Source organism: Balaenoptera acutorostrata, chromosome 2 (assembly GCF_949987535.1).
Source record: "Balaenoptera acutorostrata chromosome 2, mBalAcu1.1, whole genome shotgun sequence".
NCBI classification, from domain to species: domain Eukaryota; kingdom Metazoa; phylum Chordata; class Mammalia; order Artiodactyla; family Balaenopteridae; genus Balaenoptera; species Balaenoptera acutorostrata.
This window is the reverse complement of record NC_080065.1, coordinates 70,367,998-70,391,870: the sequence shown is the minus strand read 5'-3', so window position 1 is coordinate 70,391,870 and position 23,873 is coordinate 70,367,998. Positions and strand designations below refer to the sequence as shown.

The 23,873-nt window shown below is 36.3% G+C and overlaps 1 protein-coding gene across 2 annotated transcripts in view; it reads left to right on the top strand.

Annotated features, from left to right (window-relative positions):
- The window catches only part of EDIL3 (EGF like repeats and discoidin domains 3), a 437,611-nt gene that overhangs the window by 324,668 nt on the left and 89,070 nt on the right, over positions 1–23,873 (top strand). For both annotated transcript variants that reach the window (XM_007193039.2, XM_007193038.2), the window contains one exon: positions 954–1,138. In XM_007193039.2, coding sequence (XP_007193101.1) covers positions 954–1,138 — 185 coding nt within the window. The remainder of the gene's footprint in view (positions 1–953; positions 1,139–23,873) is intronic.

Genomic DNA, 23,873 nt, shown 5'->3' with positions numbered 1-23,873 from the left:
GGCTAATATGATAATAGAATCATGCTTTCCATTACAAGCTTTGTGAATGTGAATTTTGTCACAATTGCAATTCAACATTGGGAAATCCTGTATATATGTACATACACACATACAAGATTTTTCAAGGACAAACAAACCCAAATTTTGTACCATGTCAAACCTGAAAATATATGTGGCAGATTTGAAAATCTTCAAAAAATATCCAATACTAGAGGTTATGGAGTATGATTAAAACATAAAAATTTATGAAAAGTCTTGTCCAGTAATGGTTTTTGCTAGAATTAGCTTATTTTTTTTTCTGTTATCTGTTAGTTTAAATTCTACACTAGCACAATGTCAGGTATATGGTATACGCTGAATAACTATTAGTTTCCTATATTCCAGAAGAAGCCATGTTGGTATTATAAGAATCAGTGATAATGATTAACAGGTTTCTTGGAAAACAAATGCTGTCCAGTTTAGAATATACCATTGGAGCAGTTTGTGAAAATGACTTTGTACTGAGGGAATTTTCATTTTCAGTATTATGAAAACAAATAAAAGAAAACCAAATATCCTCTCTGAGAAAATGTTCCATTTTTAAAGACAAAATGAAACTGTTGAAAACCGGGAAACCGTCATGAGGCTATCAGTAATAAGACAGGAGAGAGCATTTCAGCATTGCTTTCATTTTGCAAAATCATCTATCACAGAAAAGTAGTTTGAATTGTCTGTCTTGTTTTCAATTTTTCCAAAATATATTCAGACAAAATAGCTTGAATTGGTTATCTTGTTTTTCGATTTTGTTCCCGATTTATTTCTGATTATAGCCGTTTTTTGAATTTAGATGCTCTCTCTTTGGGAGAATGAATAGCATTATGCTTAATCCTCTCTTGCCTATCCAAAATGAATGCAGACAACTTCCCAGTATGATAAATTATTTTTCTCATAGAGCCCTTCTCATTTTCTTCCAGGCTGTTCTGAGCCTCTGGGGATGAAATCAGGACACATACAGGACTATCAGATCACTGCTTCCAGCATCTTCAGAACTCTCAATATGGACATGTTCACTTGGGAACCAAGGAAAGCTCGGCTGGACAAGCAGGGCAAAGTGAATGCCTGGACCTCCGGCCACAATGACCAGTCACAATGGTTACAGGTAATATTTTCTAAAAATGTCTCACTACCCACTTTTCCTCTTCCTTAGAAGATTTCCTGTTGGTTAGATAAATATCGGAGTCATTATCTTCATACTACTTTAAATGTGCCTTCCTCTGTGGCTTAACTAAATGGGTAAAACAAAAATTCCTTATGAATCCGTTTTCGTGTGCTATTTTTTACTCTGATGTTGATTTATAGATGCTACTGTCAGACCGATGCAGCAGAGTGGACCAAATCACACTACATGTAGGTCAATTTGATTGATTATGAGAGGATTTGCATTTTAACTCTCATCTATTCTAATGCTTTGTGTCAATATTGGTTTGAAAGCATCACAGCAGGAATCCAAACCGCCTTGAAATCATGCCACTGACCAGCAGATTGTTCCCATAGAATCATGACTCATGACTTATTAGCTCTTTATCTGTGGTTGCTAAGCAATGGAGCAATTTGATTACATTCTCATAAGAAAGCTTGCTTGTAGAAGGAAAGCATAGACATTGCAGTCTGTTTATCATTTGCAAATGAGGTAAGATTATAGTCAGTGCTTCTTAAAACAACCTTCTTGAAGCGCACTTATTTATGGAGTACTTTTAAGTATGCACAAATTTGTTAATGTCTTCTGTAGCAAAGAAAAGTAAGACAGCTTAATTCCATAATGAGGTCATTTTATTTGAAAGATACGCGTTCTCCTCTTATTGATTTTTATGCTGCATGTATACGTTTCAGAACTGTGGTAATTCATTGTATTTCTGGAAATCATGAAAACAATTACAATAGCAAATGTCACCCCTCATCAAACCAGATTTGCCACATATGAAACTCTTCTTACCAAGTCACCTGAAATTTCCAATAGTCTCTTCTTTCTTGACCCTACTTTTCCCTATTCTTACAGAAATATTCACTTTTTTTCTTTACTGTCCCCTAACATTCTACCTGGATATTTATTGATCTGAAGCTTTATTTAGTTCTTTCATTACCATACATAATGGATATAATTATGTATGTCTTTCTCCTTTTACTATTCTGTGAACTTTTTGAAGGTAGGCTTTATACATATATATATATGTAATACAGGACATATTTATCATCCCAGAACCCAGCCTCATGTCCTTGCCTGTATGTAGCAGTACTACTAAATTAAATCATTCGTTTGACAAATGTTTGTGATGTACCTCTGAAGCGTCACATACCATGATAAATAGCGATGGCACATGAGCGAGCAACACACTCTTCTTGCTCTGAAGACATTACCTCTTTCATAAACCATTCCTTTTATTTGCTTTGCATAACACCACACTTTGTTTTTCTTCATCCTTCTCGCGGCTGCTTCCCACTGTCCCCCAGGCCACCCTTCCTCTGCCTGTTATCTTCCTGACAACCTCATTTTCACCAACTCCACACACTCACATTAGCCAATTTAGTGAGTACTGTTTATTTCAACTACTGAAAAAAGGATTCAGCTTCTCCAAAATTCTTTCTCTTCTCACCATCCCCACTGCCACTTCCAGGATCTAGTCTGCCACCCTCTTTCACCTTGGTTTTTGCAGAAGCCTCCTAACCAGCCTTCTGGAACTAAATGTCTGACTCTCTGAAAACCTGTTTCCCAAATTGTAACCTGTGTGATTTTTTTTCCCCCTAAACTGTAGATGTGATTCTTTTACTCCTTTATTTAAACTCTTCAATTGTTCCCCATCAGCCTCAGAATCAAGTGCAGCTTCCTTAAGATAGCCTAAAAATCTTGGCGTGATTTGGCTTCAATTCACCTCTTACCACACTTCTGAATTTGCTTCAGTTTCTCAAACCAAACACTACCTCTCTCTGCCCCTTCCGTTATACGTGTGCTCTTCCTAGAGGAAAAGAATGGAGAGAACACCTCTGCCCAGAGCATCCCCAACCTTCTGTTGGTTAAATCCTTCAACTATAGTTTAGATGCACTTTCCTCTAGGAAGGCTTTGCTGCCAGCTCCATCCCACACCAAATCTGGCTTAAGTTCTCTTCTGGATGCTACTGTGTCCCCTGTAATTCTCTCACTGTCACATTATCACGCTCTATTGGATGTTGTGTCTTCATGCTACATTATTTGCTCCAGGAGGGACGGAACCACGTTTGCCTTTTTCTACTTTCTCAGTCTGTTGTCCAGTACCTAACTAAATACCTGTCACAACACCTGACATGTGGTAGGCATTCAATAAGTACCGTTTTTGTTTTACTGAAGTATAGTTTATTTACAATACTGTGCTAGGTTCATGTGTACAGCACAGTGAACATATATCTATTCTTTTTCAGATTCTTTTCCCTTATAGGTTATTATAAAGTAATGAGTATAGTTCCTTGTGCTATATAATAGGTCCTTGTTGGTTATCTATTTTATATATAGTAGCGTGTATATATTAATTCCAACCTCCTAATTTATCCCTCCCCCATCCCTTTCCTCTTTGGTAACCACAGGTTTGTTTTCTATGTCTGTGGGTCTATTTCTGTTTTGTAAATAAGTTCATTTGTATCTTTTTCTTTGTTCTAGATTCCATATATAAGCGACATCATATGATATTTGTCTTTCTGTGTCTGGCTTACTTCACTTAGTACGATAACCTCTATGTCCATACATGTTGCTGCAAATAGCATTACTTCATTCTTTATGGCTATTTTCCATTGTATGTATGTACCACATCTTCTTTATCCATTCATCTGACGATGGACATTTAGGTTGTTTCCATATCTTGGCTATTGTAAATAGTGCTGCAGTGAACATTGTGGTGCATGTATCTTTTCAAATTATGGTTTTCTCCAGATATATGCCCAGGAGTAGGATTGCAGGATCATATGGTAACTGTAAGTTTAGTTTTTTAGGGTACCTCCATACTGTTTTCCATAGTGGCTGTACCAATTTACATTCCCACAATAAGTACCGTTGAATGAAAGAATGAGTGAATCGATCAAAGTACTATTCAATTTAGTGATTTGGGCCTAAAATGCATATAATTTGCTCCCCAATTTAAGAGACCAACTGCTAATATCCTCAAAATTTTAAGTAATATTTGAAAAAGAAATCTAAAATTTCATATTAAAGGTCTGGCCTTTTTAATAAAGGAACTAAATTTTCATAATTGATAGCCTTTATGAACTTTTCAAGTTCTTAATTAGAAGAAACCATGGAAAATATCCTTTCCGTTTGTTAGACTTGAATGGTGAAGTTAAACTTGTTCTTTGTTGCTGTATAATATTTTTTAAATTGAAAACATTTCAGTCATATCTCAATTAACTGGGTGTGGCTAACATTATTTGTGAATCATAATGCCATGTGGAATAAGACAAAATATTTTACACCCCATAAGTAACTCAGACAGGCTGGTAGACTCTAGAAATACCCACATAACGGTATTGCCAATGGCAAATTTCTTTAGAAAGATCAAAATAAAACAAGTATTTTTACATGAATCAGGGTGTAATGTTCAATGCAAACCTTCATCCATCACTTTTTTTAAGATGACTTTTCATCTGTCTTCTTAAAGTCACTTGCATGCTGAAATTGATTCATTCTGTTGGTGACAGATTTTCTGTCAATTCATGGACCAGTTGTTCATAGTATATGTCTATTTTTTGTTGTGTCAAAACATATTCAGAATCTCCAAGGCAAGGTAAATTGACATCTTTATTTATTTTTATTTTTTCTTTTTTGACATCATGCAAGAAAATGCTCCAGAATTGACAATTTTTAGTGTTTTCTCCTCAAGAGAGTAGAATCTGTTCAACTGTACATTGTTATACTTGTTAGTATCTTTGTTGAAAATAAGATTAATACTTTTATAGATAATGTATAGGGTGATTGTTTTAAAATTTTTGGTGTAGAATCAATTTTTATCCTTATTTAATGCTTCTGAACTTATAAATTTTGGCTGTGATCTTAACTAAAATGCATCAATTGTGAGAAATAGCATGGCTGCCATTTAAATCCTCTTTCTTCATTATCGGTCTCCTACTAATTGTTTTTTAAGAAATTTCTTTTATATGCCAACTATACACGTAACTCTTTAATAATGAGAATTTTATTTCAGTTTGATAGTTTTTTCCAAAAGCTGATCATATAGTATCTGGAAATACAATTGTTGAAAATGAAACCAAAAAAAAAAAATCCTTTACCCAATTGTGATATATTTTAAGGAATCTTTATGCATTCTTTTAAGGAATTCTTATGTATTCAAATATCACTTAAACATTTTATTCTTATTATTCCTCTAATGTTTCTTCCAGTCTCTTCTCTAGGGTCAAAATCTCAGAAGTTTCTCAAGCAAATGTTCTCGTGGGTTTTTTTAGGAGTGATCTTACCTAACTGATTCTTTTCCTTGAGCTATTGTTAATCATGAAATCATTATGCTATTCCTATATGAACATGGCAGAAATGTGTTAAGTCCACGGGCGTTCCTAAGCGAGAGGCATTTCTCAGACCTCTGAAAAACTGTTGTTGCATCACTTGATATGTTTGATGGTTTCTTAAACTTTGAGCAAGAAGTTCTATCAATGTGTTTTCCAAAAGCCTGCAAAGGTTAAATTGTAGTTCTTGCCTTTCAAAAAGTCTTACCTACACCTAAGCTGAAACGTAATAAGGCAGTCATTCCTAACTCAGAGTTGGACATTCCTAACACATGGTTGGACTAGATTTTAAACCCTGTCATAAAATTAGTGACATTTAATTTACAGAGATCTTTTAGAAGCAAACTATTATTATCTCCTGTGGTTAGTTTCTAAACAAAACCCAGAAATTTTGTTGGGTTTTAAGGTGGATTAAATAAAACAAATGACAGAACCGAGGAAGCACATAGTGGGTACCCAGCAACAGTTCCCTTCTTTCTCTTTCTGGTGGCTTCTGAAAACTCAGGAAAGCATCATCTGACACCACCAATTATGACCAGGAATGAAGATATGCATACATATTTTTGCTTCTTCCAAAAGGAAATTTCCAATAAAACTATGAAATATAAAGTAATATACCATTAGATCAGTTGCATACTGTGAGCAATGTTGATAGATTACATAAATTTGCATTGGCAAACAAATTTTAAATATTTTTACCTAGGCAGCATCAGTTGTTTTACAGATTCTTTACCTGAGAGTAATAATAATTTTATTAATAATTTAAAATGAACATTATATCATTTGGCAATGTTTTCTACTGAAATCGTGTTCTTCTTAGAATGTCTATGTGCTTTTTTTTTTTTTTAATTAATTATTTATTTATTTATTTATTTTTGGCTGTGTTGGGTCTTCGTTTCTGTGTGATGGCTTTCTCTAGCTGTGGCAAGTGGGGGCCACTCTTCATCGCGGTGCGCGGGCCTCTCACTATCGCGGCCTCTCTTGTTGCGGAGCACAGGCTCCAGACGCGCAGGCTCAGTAATTGTGGCTCACGGGCCTAGTTGCTCCGCGGCATGTGGGATCTTCCCAGACCAGGGCTTGAACCCGTGTCCCCTGCATTGATTGGCAGGCAGATTCTCAACCACTGCGCCACCAGGGAAGCCCTGTGTGCTTTTAATGTTCATTTTCAGGGCCTTTTCAACAGATTGAGTAAATTCCTTTTTATTTATGCTCAGATTATACAAACTGATTAAAATTCAGCATGAGATTGCGATGTTTAGTGACATTCTATCAGGAGTAGGAACATTACTGATGATAATCTTATAAATTACGAAGAAATATTTTGCTACAGTAGATGCATCTAAACAAAGAACACTCTATAAATTAACTTGGATTGATTAAAAACTTGTTTTAAATAAGACATCAGAAATTCTCTTATAGTGAATACACTGTGTATATACTCATTGCCCTATTTATTGGTGGTGACTATAGAAAATGGATAATTCATCATCCATAATTGAATCCATGAAAAGTTTTTCAGATTTCATAAAGGGTAGCATAATATAAATGACTAATAGGAAGAAAAATGTCAGAGTGTCACTTAGGAAATGACCTTTTGGTCTATTTCATGGGACATTTGCTAATTTAAGATAGTCTGCATAGTATTTCAACCAAATTAGTAGAATTAATAGAGTTGTTAGACTGCCCATTTTAATGCTGACCTTTGTCAAAATTGCAGCTAACCCTACACAGCTTCATTTCAGTACTAGTTTTGTGGAAATGTGTAAGAAGGCAATTGAATTTAGGTTTTCAAATTAAATAAGCCTTGTTTAATTTAGTCCATTTCAGATTTTTAAAAGGGAGTATTCTAGCCATAAATTTTATAACTTCTTTAAAGCCATTAACTTCCCTTGCTCTCTGAACAATTTATTTACAGAAGAGCTAAAGGAAAGGTTTTTGAGGATCAAGGGACCTCTAAGCCACTGGGAAACATTTGGCAATATGAAGGAATATTCTGATTTCCAATTCACTATTTCAGTCTTTCTTATCTAGTAAACATAAGCCTGCGCGAAGGTTTCAGTTATAAAGCAGATCTACAAGAGATCAAATAATGAAATAATTTATGCAGGATTGTAAAACATCTTCCATCTTTCATAAGTGGTAATATATTTTGGAGTGTATGAAATGAATCAAAGGAGGTCTATACTTTGCTTGGATTATGAATTCATCTTTAAATTTTTTAATAATTTTATAATATCAAAGGAAATATCCATGATCCATTAGGAAAAAAACTTTTAATGAGCAAAACACAATTGAGTAGGATATTTATACAGAAAATACTTAGAGGGCAAAGAAAAGTGCCATAAACGTCAGTGTAGCTGTACTGAGGGCATAATTCGAACTCCAAACATCTGGTTTTGAAGGCTGACAAATCACAGCAATACTCTGGGATCAGTTTTTGCTCTTTTTCTAAAATGTAGCTATTACAAAAAAAGATAACCTCTCAGGCAACCTTCCCTTTTCAAGAACTCTCACACCACTAAGATTCTAGTATCTAAATGATGATTGGCCAAATCCAAAGTAGTCAGAAAATTACCAAGCCTACCAGATAATTTCTGGTGAAGTTAACAACATCGTATAATTTAATTAGTGTTATGGTATAGCCATATAATCTTAAAATTAACCTTTAAAAAAGTTAACTTTTATATTCTGCATATTATATCTACTTAATACCCCAAATTTTTCCCCTACCTTTCCACCCATTCTCATTTTGAGTCATTTCTTTGTTTTATATCCCTCTTTAAACAGCTTGAAAGAAAAGAATTCCCTAAGACAAGGGAATGAGACCTACCAAGCCATTATGAAGTACTAATACATTAGCATTTACATATAGCACATCATGAAAAAAGCAATAGTTCTGGTGGCAGAGGAAGGAGTAGATCAGATTGAGTGCAGGGTGCAGCTTTGGAAGGCAAGCCCCGATGGTACATGAAAATTGGATGGAAGCTTTGTGGTTTGGAGGTTATTTTAAATGGCTTCATAATTTTTTAATTCAAATAAATATTTTTGCAACCCCTATTATAACAAAAATACAATACCAGGTGCAAGGAATTGAAAGATACATTCGGCATTGTGTCCACCTGCAGGTGTGATTACTGATGCCCTAATTGTTACGGATTCAACATTCCAAAAGCAATAAACAGGAATGTGGGAAGCTGGATGCTTCTACTTAGAAGCCATATTTGAAACCACTGAAAAACTGAACAGCAGGATTTAAAAGAATTGTATGTGCACAGCAGGCCCGTTCGTGTTTTTATGATAATGAAAACTGAATGACTTCTGATTCCTTTGTATGCAAATAAATTTTAATTTGTGGCATATTAGCTATCTTTATAGTAACAAAATATAGTTACAGGAATAGTAATCATTTCCCTCTAAAAATATGAACCGAAAATATGCCAATGAGTAAAATTTAGAACTTGGGAATACTGTTTCAAGTAAGATGAGCATTTGTGAAGGCTTTCAAATAAAATGGGAATCAACTTTAATCAGTGATCTCATTTTGTCTTGAAAGCGGCCCTCTCAGTGACTAAGTTATTTCTGTTTTAGGAGGCTACAGAGAGTCTGAGAGATTTGCTAAAGATTGCACAGCCAATTAGCAGTACAAGGGGAAGTCAATACACCAGGAAACTCAACGCAATGATTTTTATTTTTTTATTTTTTTAACATCTTTATTGGAGTATAATTGCTTTACAGTGGTGTGTTAGTTTCTGCTTTATAACAAAGTGAATCAGTTATACATATACATATGTTCCCATATCTCTTCCCTCTTGCATATCTCTCCCTCCCACCCTCCCTATCCCACCCCTCTAGGTGGTCACAAAGCACATCACGCAATGATTTTTACCACAGTATTTTGTAAACCATTTAGTGAGTGAGGGGATTCCTTTTTTCAGGGAATGTTTGTTGGATTCGGAAGCTCTTCCAGGGTCCAGTGCATAGCATAGCTCTGGCCATACCTTTCTTGAAGGAGAGCTTCTGGTACCTCTTTGGATCCAGCTTGCCCTCTAAATCTGTGCTTCTACACTGTAAAAATTGTATACCCCTTACGGTGTTAAACATTGAACACACACAAGTTAAATATTTAGAAAATATAATATCTATTTTTTTGGTTTAAGATAAAACAAATAGGAAATATGATGAAAATTCTAGCTTTCTTCCTACAACTCGATGGTGTGTCCTTTGTGCACACACCACATTTTAGACAGCGCTTCTTGGCCCAACACTCTTGGTTGTAGTTAAGCTCACCTGGCCTGCTTACTTTGGTTTATACTAGAGGTCTTTGTAATTTTTCTTCAAAGCCAATGGTGCTATGATGAATAGGTCATTCAGTTTTCATTTACATTTATGAGTAAGGTGTCTTTCATTTGTGAAGTATTTATTTGCCAGCTAATGTCGACATAAAATAAATTTATTTATAGCAATATTGCATTCATTTTCTCTTTCACTATTAAATTAGCATTTCTGTGAGGAAAACATGCCTCAGTGAAATGACTTTTAAGTTTCTTGTGTCTCCGTTTTATGCTGCTATTGTATTTCTTTCGCATAGTATGTCTACTGGAAAGTGTAGGTCCATCTACCCTTGCCCATTTCCGTATTTAGCCCTTGGTTAGAATATTCTCTCATATCCTTTATGATGCGCCTAAGGACATAGCTGCCTACCAATTAATCACTTTCTGGAATTTGTATATATTTTAATCACTTTCTGGAATTAGTATATATTTCAGAGGAAAATAGATATCAATTTCCTTGGCCAGGACAGACTGTGGGTTCAATATCAAGGCCAACCAGAGTTTTGACTTCTTAACTCATGACTTAAGCTCCTTGCCTAGGTCTGTCTAGACATCCAATGCGGCTCGCTCCATTTGGCCTGCCCGCTACTCCCTGCAAAACCTGGTGCACATTTGACTGCCCTCCCCTTGTGCCCTCTTCTCATCTGAGCTTTCCTGGGTCCTTGTTCTTTGGTTTATCTCCTCTTTGGTCTTGCATTAGGGCTCCAGCCTGCCCTCTGAAGGCTCATTGCCTATTTATCATCAGCTCATTTTCATCTTTGTGGAGTTTCAGCCCTGCTCTGGCTCTCACAGGGCCATAGCTGACCTCAGTCTTAGCTCTCTTAGCTCCTGGTCCTGGCACTCAAAATTTCTATTTTTCCAGATACATCTTTTCTTCACATAGTTCTACCAGCGGAATCCAGTCCCCCTGACTGCAGACCCAGAGTTTCTAAAAGGTCCTCTCTTTCTCAGTCTGATTATGAACTGATGAAATTAGGATAACGTATATCACTCTTTCATCCTGAAGGTGTGTGTTCTTTAAAACGAATTAGATTCCCTTTCTCCCCCAATGGTCATTTTTATCAGCATTTTTCAAAATGTACCCTGAAAAACACTGTTTCTTATAAGGTTCTCCACAAAAAAAAAAAAAAAAAAAAAAAAAGATTCTATGCTGAAATATATTTAGTAAAGTCTATATCCTCTTCTCTGTTCTTACTGATTCAGATGAATATTAACATAGGATGCTTAAGAATCCTATAGGAAAGAGATTTGTTTTATTTGGTGATTTTTTCAAACTTATTTGGTCACAGAGTGCTTTTTAAAAATAACTACCAAGGGACTTGCCTGGCGGTCCAGTGGTTAAGACTTCGCTTTCCAGTGCTGGGGGTGCAGCTTAGATCCCTGGTCGGGGAGCTAAGATCCCACATGCCTCACAGCCAAAAAACCAAAACATAAAACAGAAGCAATATTGTAACAAATTCAATAAAGACTTTAAAAATGGTCCACATCAAAATATCTTTAAAAAAAATAAACAACTATATATTTAAATAAATTAATTAATTAAATAAAAATAAAAATAACTACCTTAACATCTCCAGAAACCACTTTAGAATATTCTGTATTAATTAATTTGCATTTCTGTAGCACTTTGTTGTTTTCAAAAGGCTTTTCTAATAATCTGTATCTTTATAATAATCTGGAGACATATAATTATTTATGTAAAGTGTTCTGTCCCAAAATAGGAAAAAACAATTTATAGAGGTTATAGGACTTAATCCTGTAAGTATCAGAACTTGACTCAAAATTCCGGTTTCTCTCTTTTCCATTGAGTGCCGTTTTTCATGGCTGTTTGCATCTGACATCATGTAGGAAGAAGTCTAACCTTAGTAGCCTTTTTTTTTTTGTGAATTTTGTTCGTGATTTTCATGTTTTTTTTTTCAGTACAGCAAAATATATGCAAAATATGTGTATTTGGAAATATGGTTTTCCAATTCACTTCATTCTTCTATTTTTGTGATAGACCTACTCAATATCACAAACAATTTCATCAATTCTATGTCCATATATGTACAAACCAAGCACTTAAAATTGCCTAAGTGCATTCAAAGCATTATTTTCATTTCCTCTTCAGAAAGAACGTTGCACATAAGCTAAAGTTAGCCCAGGTGTGCCTGAAGCATAGTCAACCCATGTCATGAATAAAATGGGCTCTGTACCTTGACCACGCTAAGCACAGAAAGTAACATGTGAACAGTTTTGCCTCTTAAGAAACAGTTCCTATAAGCTAACGCGCTTATTAGCTAGAGAAGTTCACAACAGCACACAAATGTTTGTCAACTCAAGTGGTAAAAAATATTCTCTCCCACTTGTTGAAAAGTGCATCTGATAATTTTCTTTAAAACTGTTTCCCTCTCATTTAAAATGACAGATTTTCATTGGAACTTATCTTTAAATAAACTGTAAAGTTGGCCTTCCTGCAAATGTTCATACCCTTTGGCTTTGCCTTCTCTGTGTTCACGGTGTAAAGGTCTCTCTCTTCATTCCAATGATGGAAGCTTTTGTAACTGACATGCATTAAACTTTAACATAGAATTCATATTAGGATAGTTACTGTTTTACAGTAAAGTAGGACACTAAACACATGCAACGGACATTTTGTAGCATCCGTCTGTTGAGCAAAGCAAGCTCAGAACTGTGAACGCATCATTATTTTACAGATACGTTCCTTGCAGGTTTTCCTCACTTAAGTCAGACTGCAGTCTCTGAATATGATTTCTGTTGCCCCATACATTTTCTCTTCTACGTGCTCAGTAGCTTTTGATAGAGAAAGCTAAGAGCAGATAAAAAGCATTTTATCCAAGGTTATCCAATGTAAGAGAGAAATCGAGATATTTACCTATAATAATTATTAATTAGTACCTATTTATATGATATCTATAGTTTTAAAATTAAAATTAAATTTTGTAGATTGTATTCAAAATTGTATTAATTATCATTGTGGCACTGTATAATGATTATTATTACCATTTTATAGGCAACATAGCTGACAAAACCAAATATGGTTAAGAGGGCTGAAAGTAAATGAATAAAATAAAAGCAAGGGTAATTGAATAACTGTCATTCCAGTTAAATTCTGAGTCACCTTTTTCCCTTCTCCCAACATGCTACCAACTATTTGAGGCTCAGCTTTTGTTTCTTTCATGAGAAGCACTATGGATTTTAATCCCAAAGCTGTAGGGTTTGATGGCCCTTCATGAGTACCACAGGACCCATCTGTTCTGTTAGGTATATGCCTGGTGATGTGGAAGGAGCTGTATATACAAGGTAATGGATCTAAGAGTACTTAGAATGTAACACTAAGTATATATATGTATGTCTCTACACCCGCCTCAAAGCTCCATAATGGGAAATAGGGGAAATTCTAAAAATAAAGCAACTTTAACGCCCTCACTGGGAAAAAGCACACCACCAGCTGCTTGTATCTTTTTGCATGTTGGTGTCAAAGTCATTTTCTCAAAGTGTGGTTTAGAGACCTCCTGCTTCAGAATCAGCTGGCATGAGCTGGCTGAAAATGTGGATGCCCCAAATGCCATTCCCAAAGACTCTGATGTTTTTGGGTCTAGAATGGGCATAGGAATGTACATTTCTGGATATATATTGAGGGATTCTTGCACTGTGTGAAATTGGAGAGAAAGGAATTGGTAATTTATGGCTTGACTGATAAATATATTCATTTAGAGGCTACCATTTTAATGGGACTTGCTTAGATATGTTGAATTGAAAATTATTTGAGTGTGTATCTAACTGCACCTTAGGAGTAGAGTATCAGATACTTCAAATTAAGGAAATGTCATTATACCAGTAGGCAGAATTCAAAAATTTCAGCCTTATATGGATCTGACTTTTATTAAATGAATGAATCCAACAACAAATCTTTAGTTTCTCCTAATTCTATAGGAAATAAGTTATATCGAGCATACTCACATAGAACCAGATCTGAAATCTGAGAAAGAGGATCTGTGTTGGTTTCTGTATCTCTAGTATCCTCTGGCTATGAAAAGTAGCTGGGTGGGTGGGTAGGTAGGTAGGTAGGTAGGTAGATAGATAGATAGATAGATAGATAGATAGATAGATAGAATTAAGGTCTAGTGTATGGAATTATGGAGTTATTATGGAATTATCACAGATTTTTGTTAATTGGTCCTTTGATATGTGTAGTGCAATAACAGATATTCCTAACAATTACCGTGAGATACTACCAATTTCTGAAGTAACATTTGAAGAGAGTAAAATATGTTCAGTGAAAATAGAGTATTAAGTTTACTGTTTTTGTCTCATACAGAGGCTTTGTTTAAAGTAGATGCTTATTGAAAGCCTGTTGAATAATGTTTTCAAAACGTGTTGATATATGTGCAGTTTATAGAGTTAATTTTAAATTAATTGGTATATTTGATAAGAAAAGGTATTTTGTAATGTTAGGATGGTAAACTCTATAGCAGAACTGTCTGGGTTCAGACCCTTTCTCTGCCACTAACCAGTTGGGGGACTATGGAAGAGCAATTCTACACATTAGTGTCTCAATAGTCTCATTTTCTAAATGGTAACAGTAGTATCTTATAGGGTTGTGTTAAGGACAAAATGAATTAACATAGTTAAGTGCTTTAAAAAATTACTATAAAAATGTGTTACTATTATTTTATTAATCAGAATGAATCAGTTACCAGTGAAACTATATATAGCACTTTCTTTAATTTAAGGTTGCCAAATAAAAAATCTAGAATTTTTAGTTAAGAATAAATAATGAACTACTGTTTAATATAAGGGTGTCCCAAATATTACAAGGGACATACTTACACACACACACACACACATACACAAATGTTGTTAATCTGAAATTCAAATTTAACTGGGCATCCTATATTTTATTTTGCTAAATCCAGCAACCCTATTTTCACACTGTCTAGTTTGCTTTCTTTCCCCTGGAATCTCCAACTGAACTAAGCTATCATGGTGATATAGTGATGATTTAGTCAATAGATAATGGTTTTAATAAATTGCTCACCTATAATTATTTTATACTGTGCCTATATTCCAGATGAATAGATATTAGAAATCTAATAGTTTGTTAACTCCCGGACAAATATGCTTAAATTGTCCTCCACTTCAAAATTATTAATCCCTATTTTGTTCTGGAAAAAAAAGAAGCTAGTCTTTATTCTGACTCTTCTGTGTCTAGTGGATTTATGGGGGTAAGATGAACCCTTTGAGATCCACACATAGAGCAAGGAAATCTATGCTGGAAGTCAGTCTCTTTCAATATAAAGGGACTCAGTATAATATTTTCCATCATGTGAATGTGTTGAAGTTGCCAGGAATGCCCCTAAGTGACTCTCAATGACATTTGGGATATTGTGTCTACAGTTTGTAGAAATTACCACTAGGTGGCGTTTAGGATCCTCAAAGATTCTTGGCTCAGTTGAGTTCATGTTATAAAAAGACACAGTCCTTAGGACCTGACCCTTGATCTCCTGAATGACACTGGAGATGGTATCCCTCCCAACCTCCATCATCAGTTTGTTCATCTGAGAAATTTAGTAAATGCCCATTCCACAGGGCTGTTGGAAGACTGAATTCTCTCGGTGTGAAATATATATAGCTCTAGTGGAATTATGGAATTTAAATTATCATGGATTTTTGTTAATTAGTCCTTTGATTTGTACAGCACAATAATAGATATTGCTAACAATGACCATGAGATACTAGACGCAGACGTAGAGAACGGACTTGAGGACATGGGGAGGGGGAAGGGTAAGCTGGGACGAAGTGAGAGTGGCATGGACATATATACACTACCAAATGTAAAATAGATAGCTAGTGGGAAGCAGCCGCGTAGGACAGGGAGATCAGCTCCGTGCTTTGTGACCACCTAGAGCGGTGGGATAGGGAGGGTGGGAGGGAGGCACAAGAGGGAGAGGATATGGGGATATATGTATACATATAGCTGATTCACTTTGTTATACAGCAGCAACTAACACAACAATGTAAAGCAATTATACCTCAATAAAGATGTTAAAAAAAAAAAACCAAAAAAACCATAATTCAGGGTTCTTGGAACAGGCTAAGTGCCCTGTATGAGTTCTCTTCCCTGCCTCTTCTTTAGCATTAAGGCAGAACATTTAGAGATTAGCAGTAGTGGAACCAATTTTGACCCCAAATCCTGTGGCTATATTATATTTAATCACAAGACAAAGTAAGGAGGTAACATAGGCTACTTTGTGTCTCTAGCTTTCAGTCGGATTATTTCATATATTTCAAAAGTTGCCTAGACTCCTGAATTTTCCCACAATAGTTCTACTTAACTATCTGGAAAATGCTATAAAACTCCTCTCCCTCACCCCCTTTGTGAGATTATCCATTGTTTTATCAGCCCATCTTTCCTTCTGGAAAGTTACTCCCTTTGGGGAACAATGCCAGTCTAACCTGGTATTTGTAATAGGATCTGCCAACAGAGTCATGTATTCACTCACCACAGCTTTCTTCAGGGGAGAGCCCAGAACTTCCTGGTAAAAGGGAAGCATCTTGTTGGAGCTGTCACAGAGAAGGTAAAAACAGAAGTAGGAGACATTTCTTTAAGCTGCCCTTGTAGAGCAAGCACACCATAATTTATGACAAAATGATTATTAGAGAGGCTTTATGGAGAGCTGAAGGAGAAACTAAAAACTCCCAGCCACCTTGGGGCCACCAACTCCTTGGAGCGCCCACTCCACCCTCAAGTGTGAAATTGAGAGACAGGATAGGTACTGACTGTTCCCAACCTGCCACATGCAGAGAGCCACTCCAGTAGTGTTTAGTGGAGAAGAGAATCCCGACATGCTTTGCTCTTTCTTGAGCTCACTGTTCATATCAATTGACACCTTTTTTTTTTTTTTTTCTTCTATCCGCCAGGCCATAGTAACCAACAAGAGGATGGCCAGTATTTAAGAAAAATTTGTGGTGAAAGACCTTAAGTAGAAAAGTCTATCCACTAGATTGTTTTGGGGTTGTTTTTGTTTGTTTTTTGGCTTTGAAGTTCTATGGGAACATAGTAGTAGAAGACATTATTCTACCTATTAGGTCTTGGGAAAAAATGCAACTGAAAAATACAGCACTTGAAAAATTTTTATCTGTAAATAATATCGTGAATTAAAATGCTAATTAGGGGACTTCCTTGGTGGCGCAGTGGTTAAGAAACCGCCCGCCAATGCAGGGGACATGGGTTCGAGCCCTGGTCCTGGAGGATCCCACATGCCGTGGAGCAACTAAGCCCGTGCACCACACCTACTGAGCCTTCACTCTAGAGCCTGCGAGCCACAACTACTGAGGCCAAGTACCGAATCTAGCCCATGATTATCTAGACACATGATACCTATTGAAGAGGTAAAGCATGAAAGATTATACTGTTGTTCAAAAGATTTGCTGCTGCTCTTCCCTGAAGTTCTCCTTTCTGAAAAAGTATAAAACTTTTCAACCACTAACTTCATGCTTTGTCATGTGACTTAATCTTAGCCAATGAATGGTAGCAAAGTAATGCTTCTTTTTTTCTGAGTGGAAAATTTTGGAAATGAAAAGAAAAAAAAAGTGGGTCCTGATTTACATTATCAAACTAGGCACAGGAGCATATCACTGTCACATAGATTCATCTGACAGCTACAGCTTCTCATGAAGCCAAAACGAAGTCAACCATAAAATTCTTTAAACGTCTGGAAGCCAGAGGGGAGAGAATGTACAAAATAAGAGTAATAGTATTTACTAATTTATAGGGCTGTTCTAAGCATTAAAATATATAATTCAGGTATAATACTCAGCAAAATGGCTTGTTCCTAGTAAACCCTCATTAAATAGTTTATGATAAGGAGAATGCAGATAGTGATCATCACAGCAGTGCTACTCTGGACCTCACCCAGATGGAGATATTTGTCAATGAAGTAGAATTGATAAGAACCAGGTGAGAAAGCAAACATTTTATAGTAGTAATGATAATAATTGCACAAAATTAGCTAGCTTTGCAAAGAATGTTTAGACACAGATTGCAGACCAGTAGCAGTGGGCTGGATTCAAATTCAGCCTAATTTTTTTCAGATGGCACTGGGTCCTTTTTAATCTCTAATTTGAATGGCCTAAATGGAGCATATGCCCACTCATTCACCACAATCCACCACTTGATTTTACTTTTTTGATCCAAAATTGTCATTTGATTCATTCTCTGCAGGCCCGTGGAGACATTTCATTTGCTCAAGACAACCAAAAGGGCTTTTATTTCAGTTGATTTTAAATTAAGTACCTCAAGGAAGAGATAGTGCCCCAGCTTTTTCCAGTCTTGAGATATGACTTAGAGAAAACAAAGCTCTTTAATTTGTAATTTGCTTTTGTCATTCTGTCCTATTTGAAAACAGAGGGCAGAGAGAGAGGTGCTGAATGGCTGAAAAGCTGAGGCTGGGGGCTTGGGACTAGGGGTTGTTGCAGAGCCTTGCCCAGCTCTGGAAAATGACTAAGCACGTTCAGGTGAGGAGGAAAACAAAGAATGGTAAACAAAATGTAAACATCAGGCAAATAACATGTGAATGATGATACACACACACACACACACACACACACACACACACACACAAAGTAGCCCAGGTACCAGCAAAGAATCGGCACCGTGACTACAGCACCACTTGTAGCAGTTTTGTAGTGTAATAAGAGAGAAGTGTTCAGTAGGAGAGATGTGTCCCGAGCAGGACCTCAGCTGTGAAACCACGGTTCCTGAAGCAGAACCACTTCTTGTCTCAAGAGTGATACCGAAGTTCAGTAGAACTGGCCTGACACTGGGAGCTGACACATGAGGACAGAACAGGAGCCTGGTGGGGGAAAACAAGGGAACATCACAGCCCTAGAATAAGAGTAAACTCGGGCCACTGCATGCCCATAAGGTATGTTTGTGTGAAAGTGCCCCTTCCTCTGAGTGGACCAGTGAGGCCAGGCACTTGGTGAGCAGAACCCAGCCCCCTCAGCTGAATGCCCTGTGTGGACACAACCTGTACAGTGATACACTGCAAACCTGAGGTGACCCGACAGATAGGGAGAGAAGGTGTGTAATACCTCCTGCTTCAAGTCAGGCTTGGTCTAGTTTTGAATGAGATGGGGTTCAGCTAGGGGAGCTGGGGAAAGCAAGGTCTTATAAGTTTGGCCAAGCCCCTTACCTTCTCAATGAAAGACATGGATCTTTTCCTGACAAGCAGAGACTAAACATCAGAAAGAGAAAGATGTACTTTAAGAGGAGTGAAGAAACTGTTAGCTCTCAAGCAGCTCTAAATGAGATAAGTTCTCTCACAGGACTAAGATTTTATACTTTTGCAATCGCATTGTACTGTAATCCCTTAAGTCTTTAGTGGCTTTTAGAGTCATCCCCTTATCGATGTTGAATGCATGTCTCCTTAAAATCCCTACCTGTCTAAGATTTGTTGGCCTTGGCAATAAAGTATGACTCCAAAGTAATGTCTTAAAATGAGGCGTTTAGAAAGGTTAGCCTTACAATGTATGAAAAAGTAGAGAAGCCCCTTGGCAGTTGACCTGCCTCTTCTGAAGTCCAGCTTCCTTACTTCTAAAGTAGATGGGCTATCATCCCAGAAATGGAAATAAAAATGCCTATCTTTCTTACTGATACCTGCCTGGTATCCAAGGAGGAAAAGTATCATGTCTACAGTTGTGCCTTAAGACCCTATCTGATACAGACCGAACCCAGAATGATCCTCCACAAAAGCACAGATTTGATTGCCCTGACTCTACACGTACCTACCCCAGGAGCCACATGTCGTGTTCCCAGTTGCCATCCCCAGGATAGAGGTCTCCTAGGTGTTTATCATTATTTATCCTGAACCTTCAATTCAGGCTACTCAGGAGGGAATGACACAAAGAGTGATTATTGGTTCTCATTTCAATACTTTTTATTATGCTATCCTATGAGATTTTTAAACAAAATTTGCACATTTTTGCAAGAGTACTCAGTATCACTCACTCATTCAGCAGATATTTACTGAATGAATTCTAGCTCCAAACTCTGGGGATGCAGAGGTGAAGAAGAAAGACAAGGTTCCTGCCCTTATGAAGTTTATTGCTCATAAAGGCAGAACTGTAAACAAGAAAGAGAAGAAAAATGATATCCTGGGAATAGAGAAGACTCTATTAGAACATATAATAGAAATTTGATCTGGCCTGTGGATCAGGGAAGACATTCTGTGAACGTGATGTTTGAGCTGAGACCTAGACTATAAGCAGGAGTTAGTTGTAACTAATAAATATTTATTATGAATTAAATTAATCTAATTTTAAGGGAGCATCATTTTTTAAAATGTAACTGATTTATTTCTTAATCCTCTAGCTAAGAAAATTTTAAACCACATCATTTAATATTAAAACTGAAAAGTTTCTATAATAAGAGTTGGAGAAGAGAATTGAGATTATGATTCTAGCATAAGAAAGCTAAATTAATCAGCATAGCTTTGTTGAGACTTAGACATTATATCAACATGAGGGTGAACTTTGCTCCCTGTTGCCCCTAAAGTTGCATGAAGTCTAAAATAAAAAGCTCTATTTATACAGATGCTTAAATGAATAGATGAGAATTCTGATGTGCGATTCAGTTTAATCATTCCTAAGGTCATGTTGGTTTGAGAAATTCATTCTAATTTCATAAGCCCAATTTAGAAACATCAGTATGGTCTTACAGTCTATGATAAAAAGCAAAATCACAGGAAAATAAAAGTAAATCTCCATGACTTTTGTCTTCCAATAGGTCAAGTGCAGAGAGGGGTCACTCACTCTGCCTACAGGACCTATATGCTGAGATTTGATAACAGTGGTGTGGCTAGTCTTACCAAGGCTAGAGAAGGCTTGGTCTTCTGAGGATTTATTGACTAGTGAGGAGATGAAATGCCAGGATAGATTCCAATTACTGTGGTTCAATTCTAGCTCTGCTTCTTACTGTCTTTATCAGCAGGGCAAATGAATTCACCACCCCAGGGCTTCTCAAGGGATTTTTGTGGAGCTGAAATGAAAGGACATCCATGAAAGTTGTTACCACACTGCCTGTCACATAAGCAATGTCTTTTCCCCACATGGATACAGTAGACAAAATTATAACAAGGGCCATTCTAGATTGGTTGAAGGCACATTTGCTTTTTGTGATGCCTATCTTGTAGAGTTGATTATGACGTGGTGATGATTATCATGACTATAGTAAAGGAGGCCTAGCCTACAGTCTGATAAAGTTTCTTTCTGTTACTTCTAGAATGACCTGATCATTAATTCCCAGTAAAATGTGGGGAAAAAAATTAAAATACTGGATACAACATATCCTTTGGTCTTTGAGAAAAACCAAAGCTTAGTTTAATTTTTTTTGAATCAAAAATGAAAAATGGGAAACAAGTGCCATTCTTTTCTCAATGAAATGATCGCATCTAATTTTGTTGCGAGCATCTGTGTTTGTGTTTAACGGCAATTGTAATTATGCACCTGCGATGTGCAGCTCTTCTAATTTTAGTAAAATTGATTATTTAGAAAATACATAACAAATTACTCTTTTTAAATGAGTAAATTTAAATGCTGGAGACTTTATAACTATCAAATTTCTGGTCTTCTAATTTCATGCAGTAGCTGCACACAGCTTTTATATCCAACAGGACAGCCTGGACTCTTTCCAGTGCGTTCAGAATCTTGCCCTGTATTTTGCTGAGTTGAGAGTGGCAACAAGCCAGCCAGTGCCCCCTCTTCCCTCCCAAAAGAGCCTCCCCTCCAGAAAGGACTGTTCAGGGAGAGAGGGAACTTTTGTTCCTGTGTCAGAAAAATAGCCATGGGGGTTAAGAGAACAGACCCTTTTTTGTCTGACTACCATGTTAAAATGTCGTCCCAGTACAATTCAGAGTCCAGATCACTAACTTAGTGTATCCCACAGAGTACAACTGTCTAGAGGTAACTCGTGGCTCACAGGAAAGTGTATTAGAGCTCTAGATACATTTTTTTTCCCCAAATCTTATTTCTCTAGGTGTCACATGCCAACGGATTAATATTTTAATAATTTTGAATTAATTGTATCTTGTAGGTTGCTTTAGATCAATTTTGAAACAAGACAAGAAAAAAAAATTTTTAAGAAAGTATGGAAAAGATGAAGAAGACCCGTTACTAATTCTTACTGGTCAAGTGATTGGAGTTTTCAAATGCAAATTTGGGTGTTGGCCAGGAAATAATTAAGTTGAATCACCAAAATAGCAAGGGACATAGCAGTGCAATATGCAGGTAGTAAAGAAAGTGTAGGAGTTAGGCACCATCTCTCCAGAGAAACATCCTATACTGGAATAGTGGATCAGAGAAGCTAATTATGTAAAAAGAGCCTGAGGGCAACCCCTGGCAGCTTCTTAATGGGTGCACCTGCTGGGGCTGATGCCCTACAAGGCCTGAAAATATGACCTTCGGAACTAAGGAGCTGCTCAAACCTGAGCATTCTGAAGCTCTACCCTGTCAAGTGGCTTGGCTTTCCCTGGTGAGCATGCCCAAGGCCAGATCCCTCTGAAGGGTCACTTAGCCCACCCGAGCATTGTTGAATGTTACACTCAAACATCTTCTCAACCACTCACCTAGTTGTCTTAGAGCACATTTCAAAATACTTTCAATGGAAAAATATAACTGCATATATTTGGCAGCAAACAGTGTCATGTATATTTCTTAAAGTGTAGGGCATACTTTAAAATTTCCATTAATAATCACTGTACCACAAAGCAACAGTGGTCAGAGGTCACTTTGATACTTTTTTTGTTTCTTGAAGTTTTCCTCGCTGTTTCATACAAATACTTGAAAATATAAGCTTTCTTTTCAAATTGCTATTGGCATTAATAAAATCTTGCTATGTATATTTAAGCTGTGTGACTCAGAAATTTAAAGCAAATATTTCAAAAACCCTGACTCAAAACTCTTCAGATTTAAAAAGGAATATGTAAACTCAAATTCTTCTTGTATTTGTTCAGTATTCCAGTTCCCTAATCTAAGGTTTAAATCTCTTTTCTTTTTCACCTATGGGAATATATTTTTCAAGGAGAATTCTCAAGTTAATCAGAAGTACCGGTTCTCAAATAAGATTTATTAGTTCTGTTTTTTGAATAACTTTCATTTTAAATGAGCACTAACATTAAACTTAGTATATAATTTTTTCTGTTTAACTATGTGGATTTTTAAAGAAATGCCATATAGATATGTCGTAAAGGCCAAGCATATTTTAAAGGTTATGCCAGTGGATTACAAGAATTGCCTTTCTTATTATGTTCAATATGGAACAGAATGCTAATTGATCTTATTGGAATGATCCTCTTAAAGGTTTTTGGTTTAATTAAACAGTAGTTATGTTTAATCCACTTCAGATAAAACTTTATTTTTAATTAAATAAGAAAGGCACTTAGCAATCTTGCATGAATTCTTTTCTGAGAAGTTCTTTCATAGGAAAAAGGAAACACTGATTTCTCCATATGTAAAGAAGAAGTACACTTTTCAAATACCACTTTGCACTTCTCTCTCTTATGGTTCATGGGGCGTGTTAACAAACTTTAAAGAAGTTTTGTGCTAATAAGTCCGGCAAATCTGAAATTCCTCTGTAATATTTTAAGTTATTAAAAAGGTTTTGTGTCATCTTTAGTTAGAGCTTCTCTGGTAATAAGTAATGAACAGGTAGAATTATCAACTAAGTCACAACTTCAAAATAGTATCCAGACTTTTGCCTGAAAGTGCAGTTATCTTCTTTAATTTACCAAGATTCCATACGGCAAAAACATCTGATCAAAGCTTGAAAAAAAAGGGTGTCAAACAAGTATTTCACATAAAAAATCAGCTTAGTGTATTACTACTTTTTAAAATTGTTGTTATGTACTGAATTGTGTCTACCCCACCATCAAATTGGTATGTTGAAGTCCTAACCTCTAGTACCTTAGAATGTGACTCTATTTGGAGACGGGGACTCTAAAAAGGTAATTAAAGTGAAATGAGGTC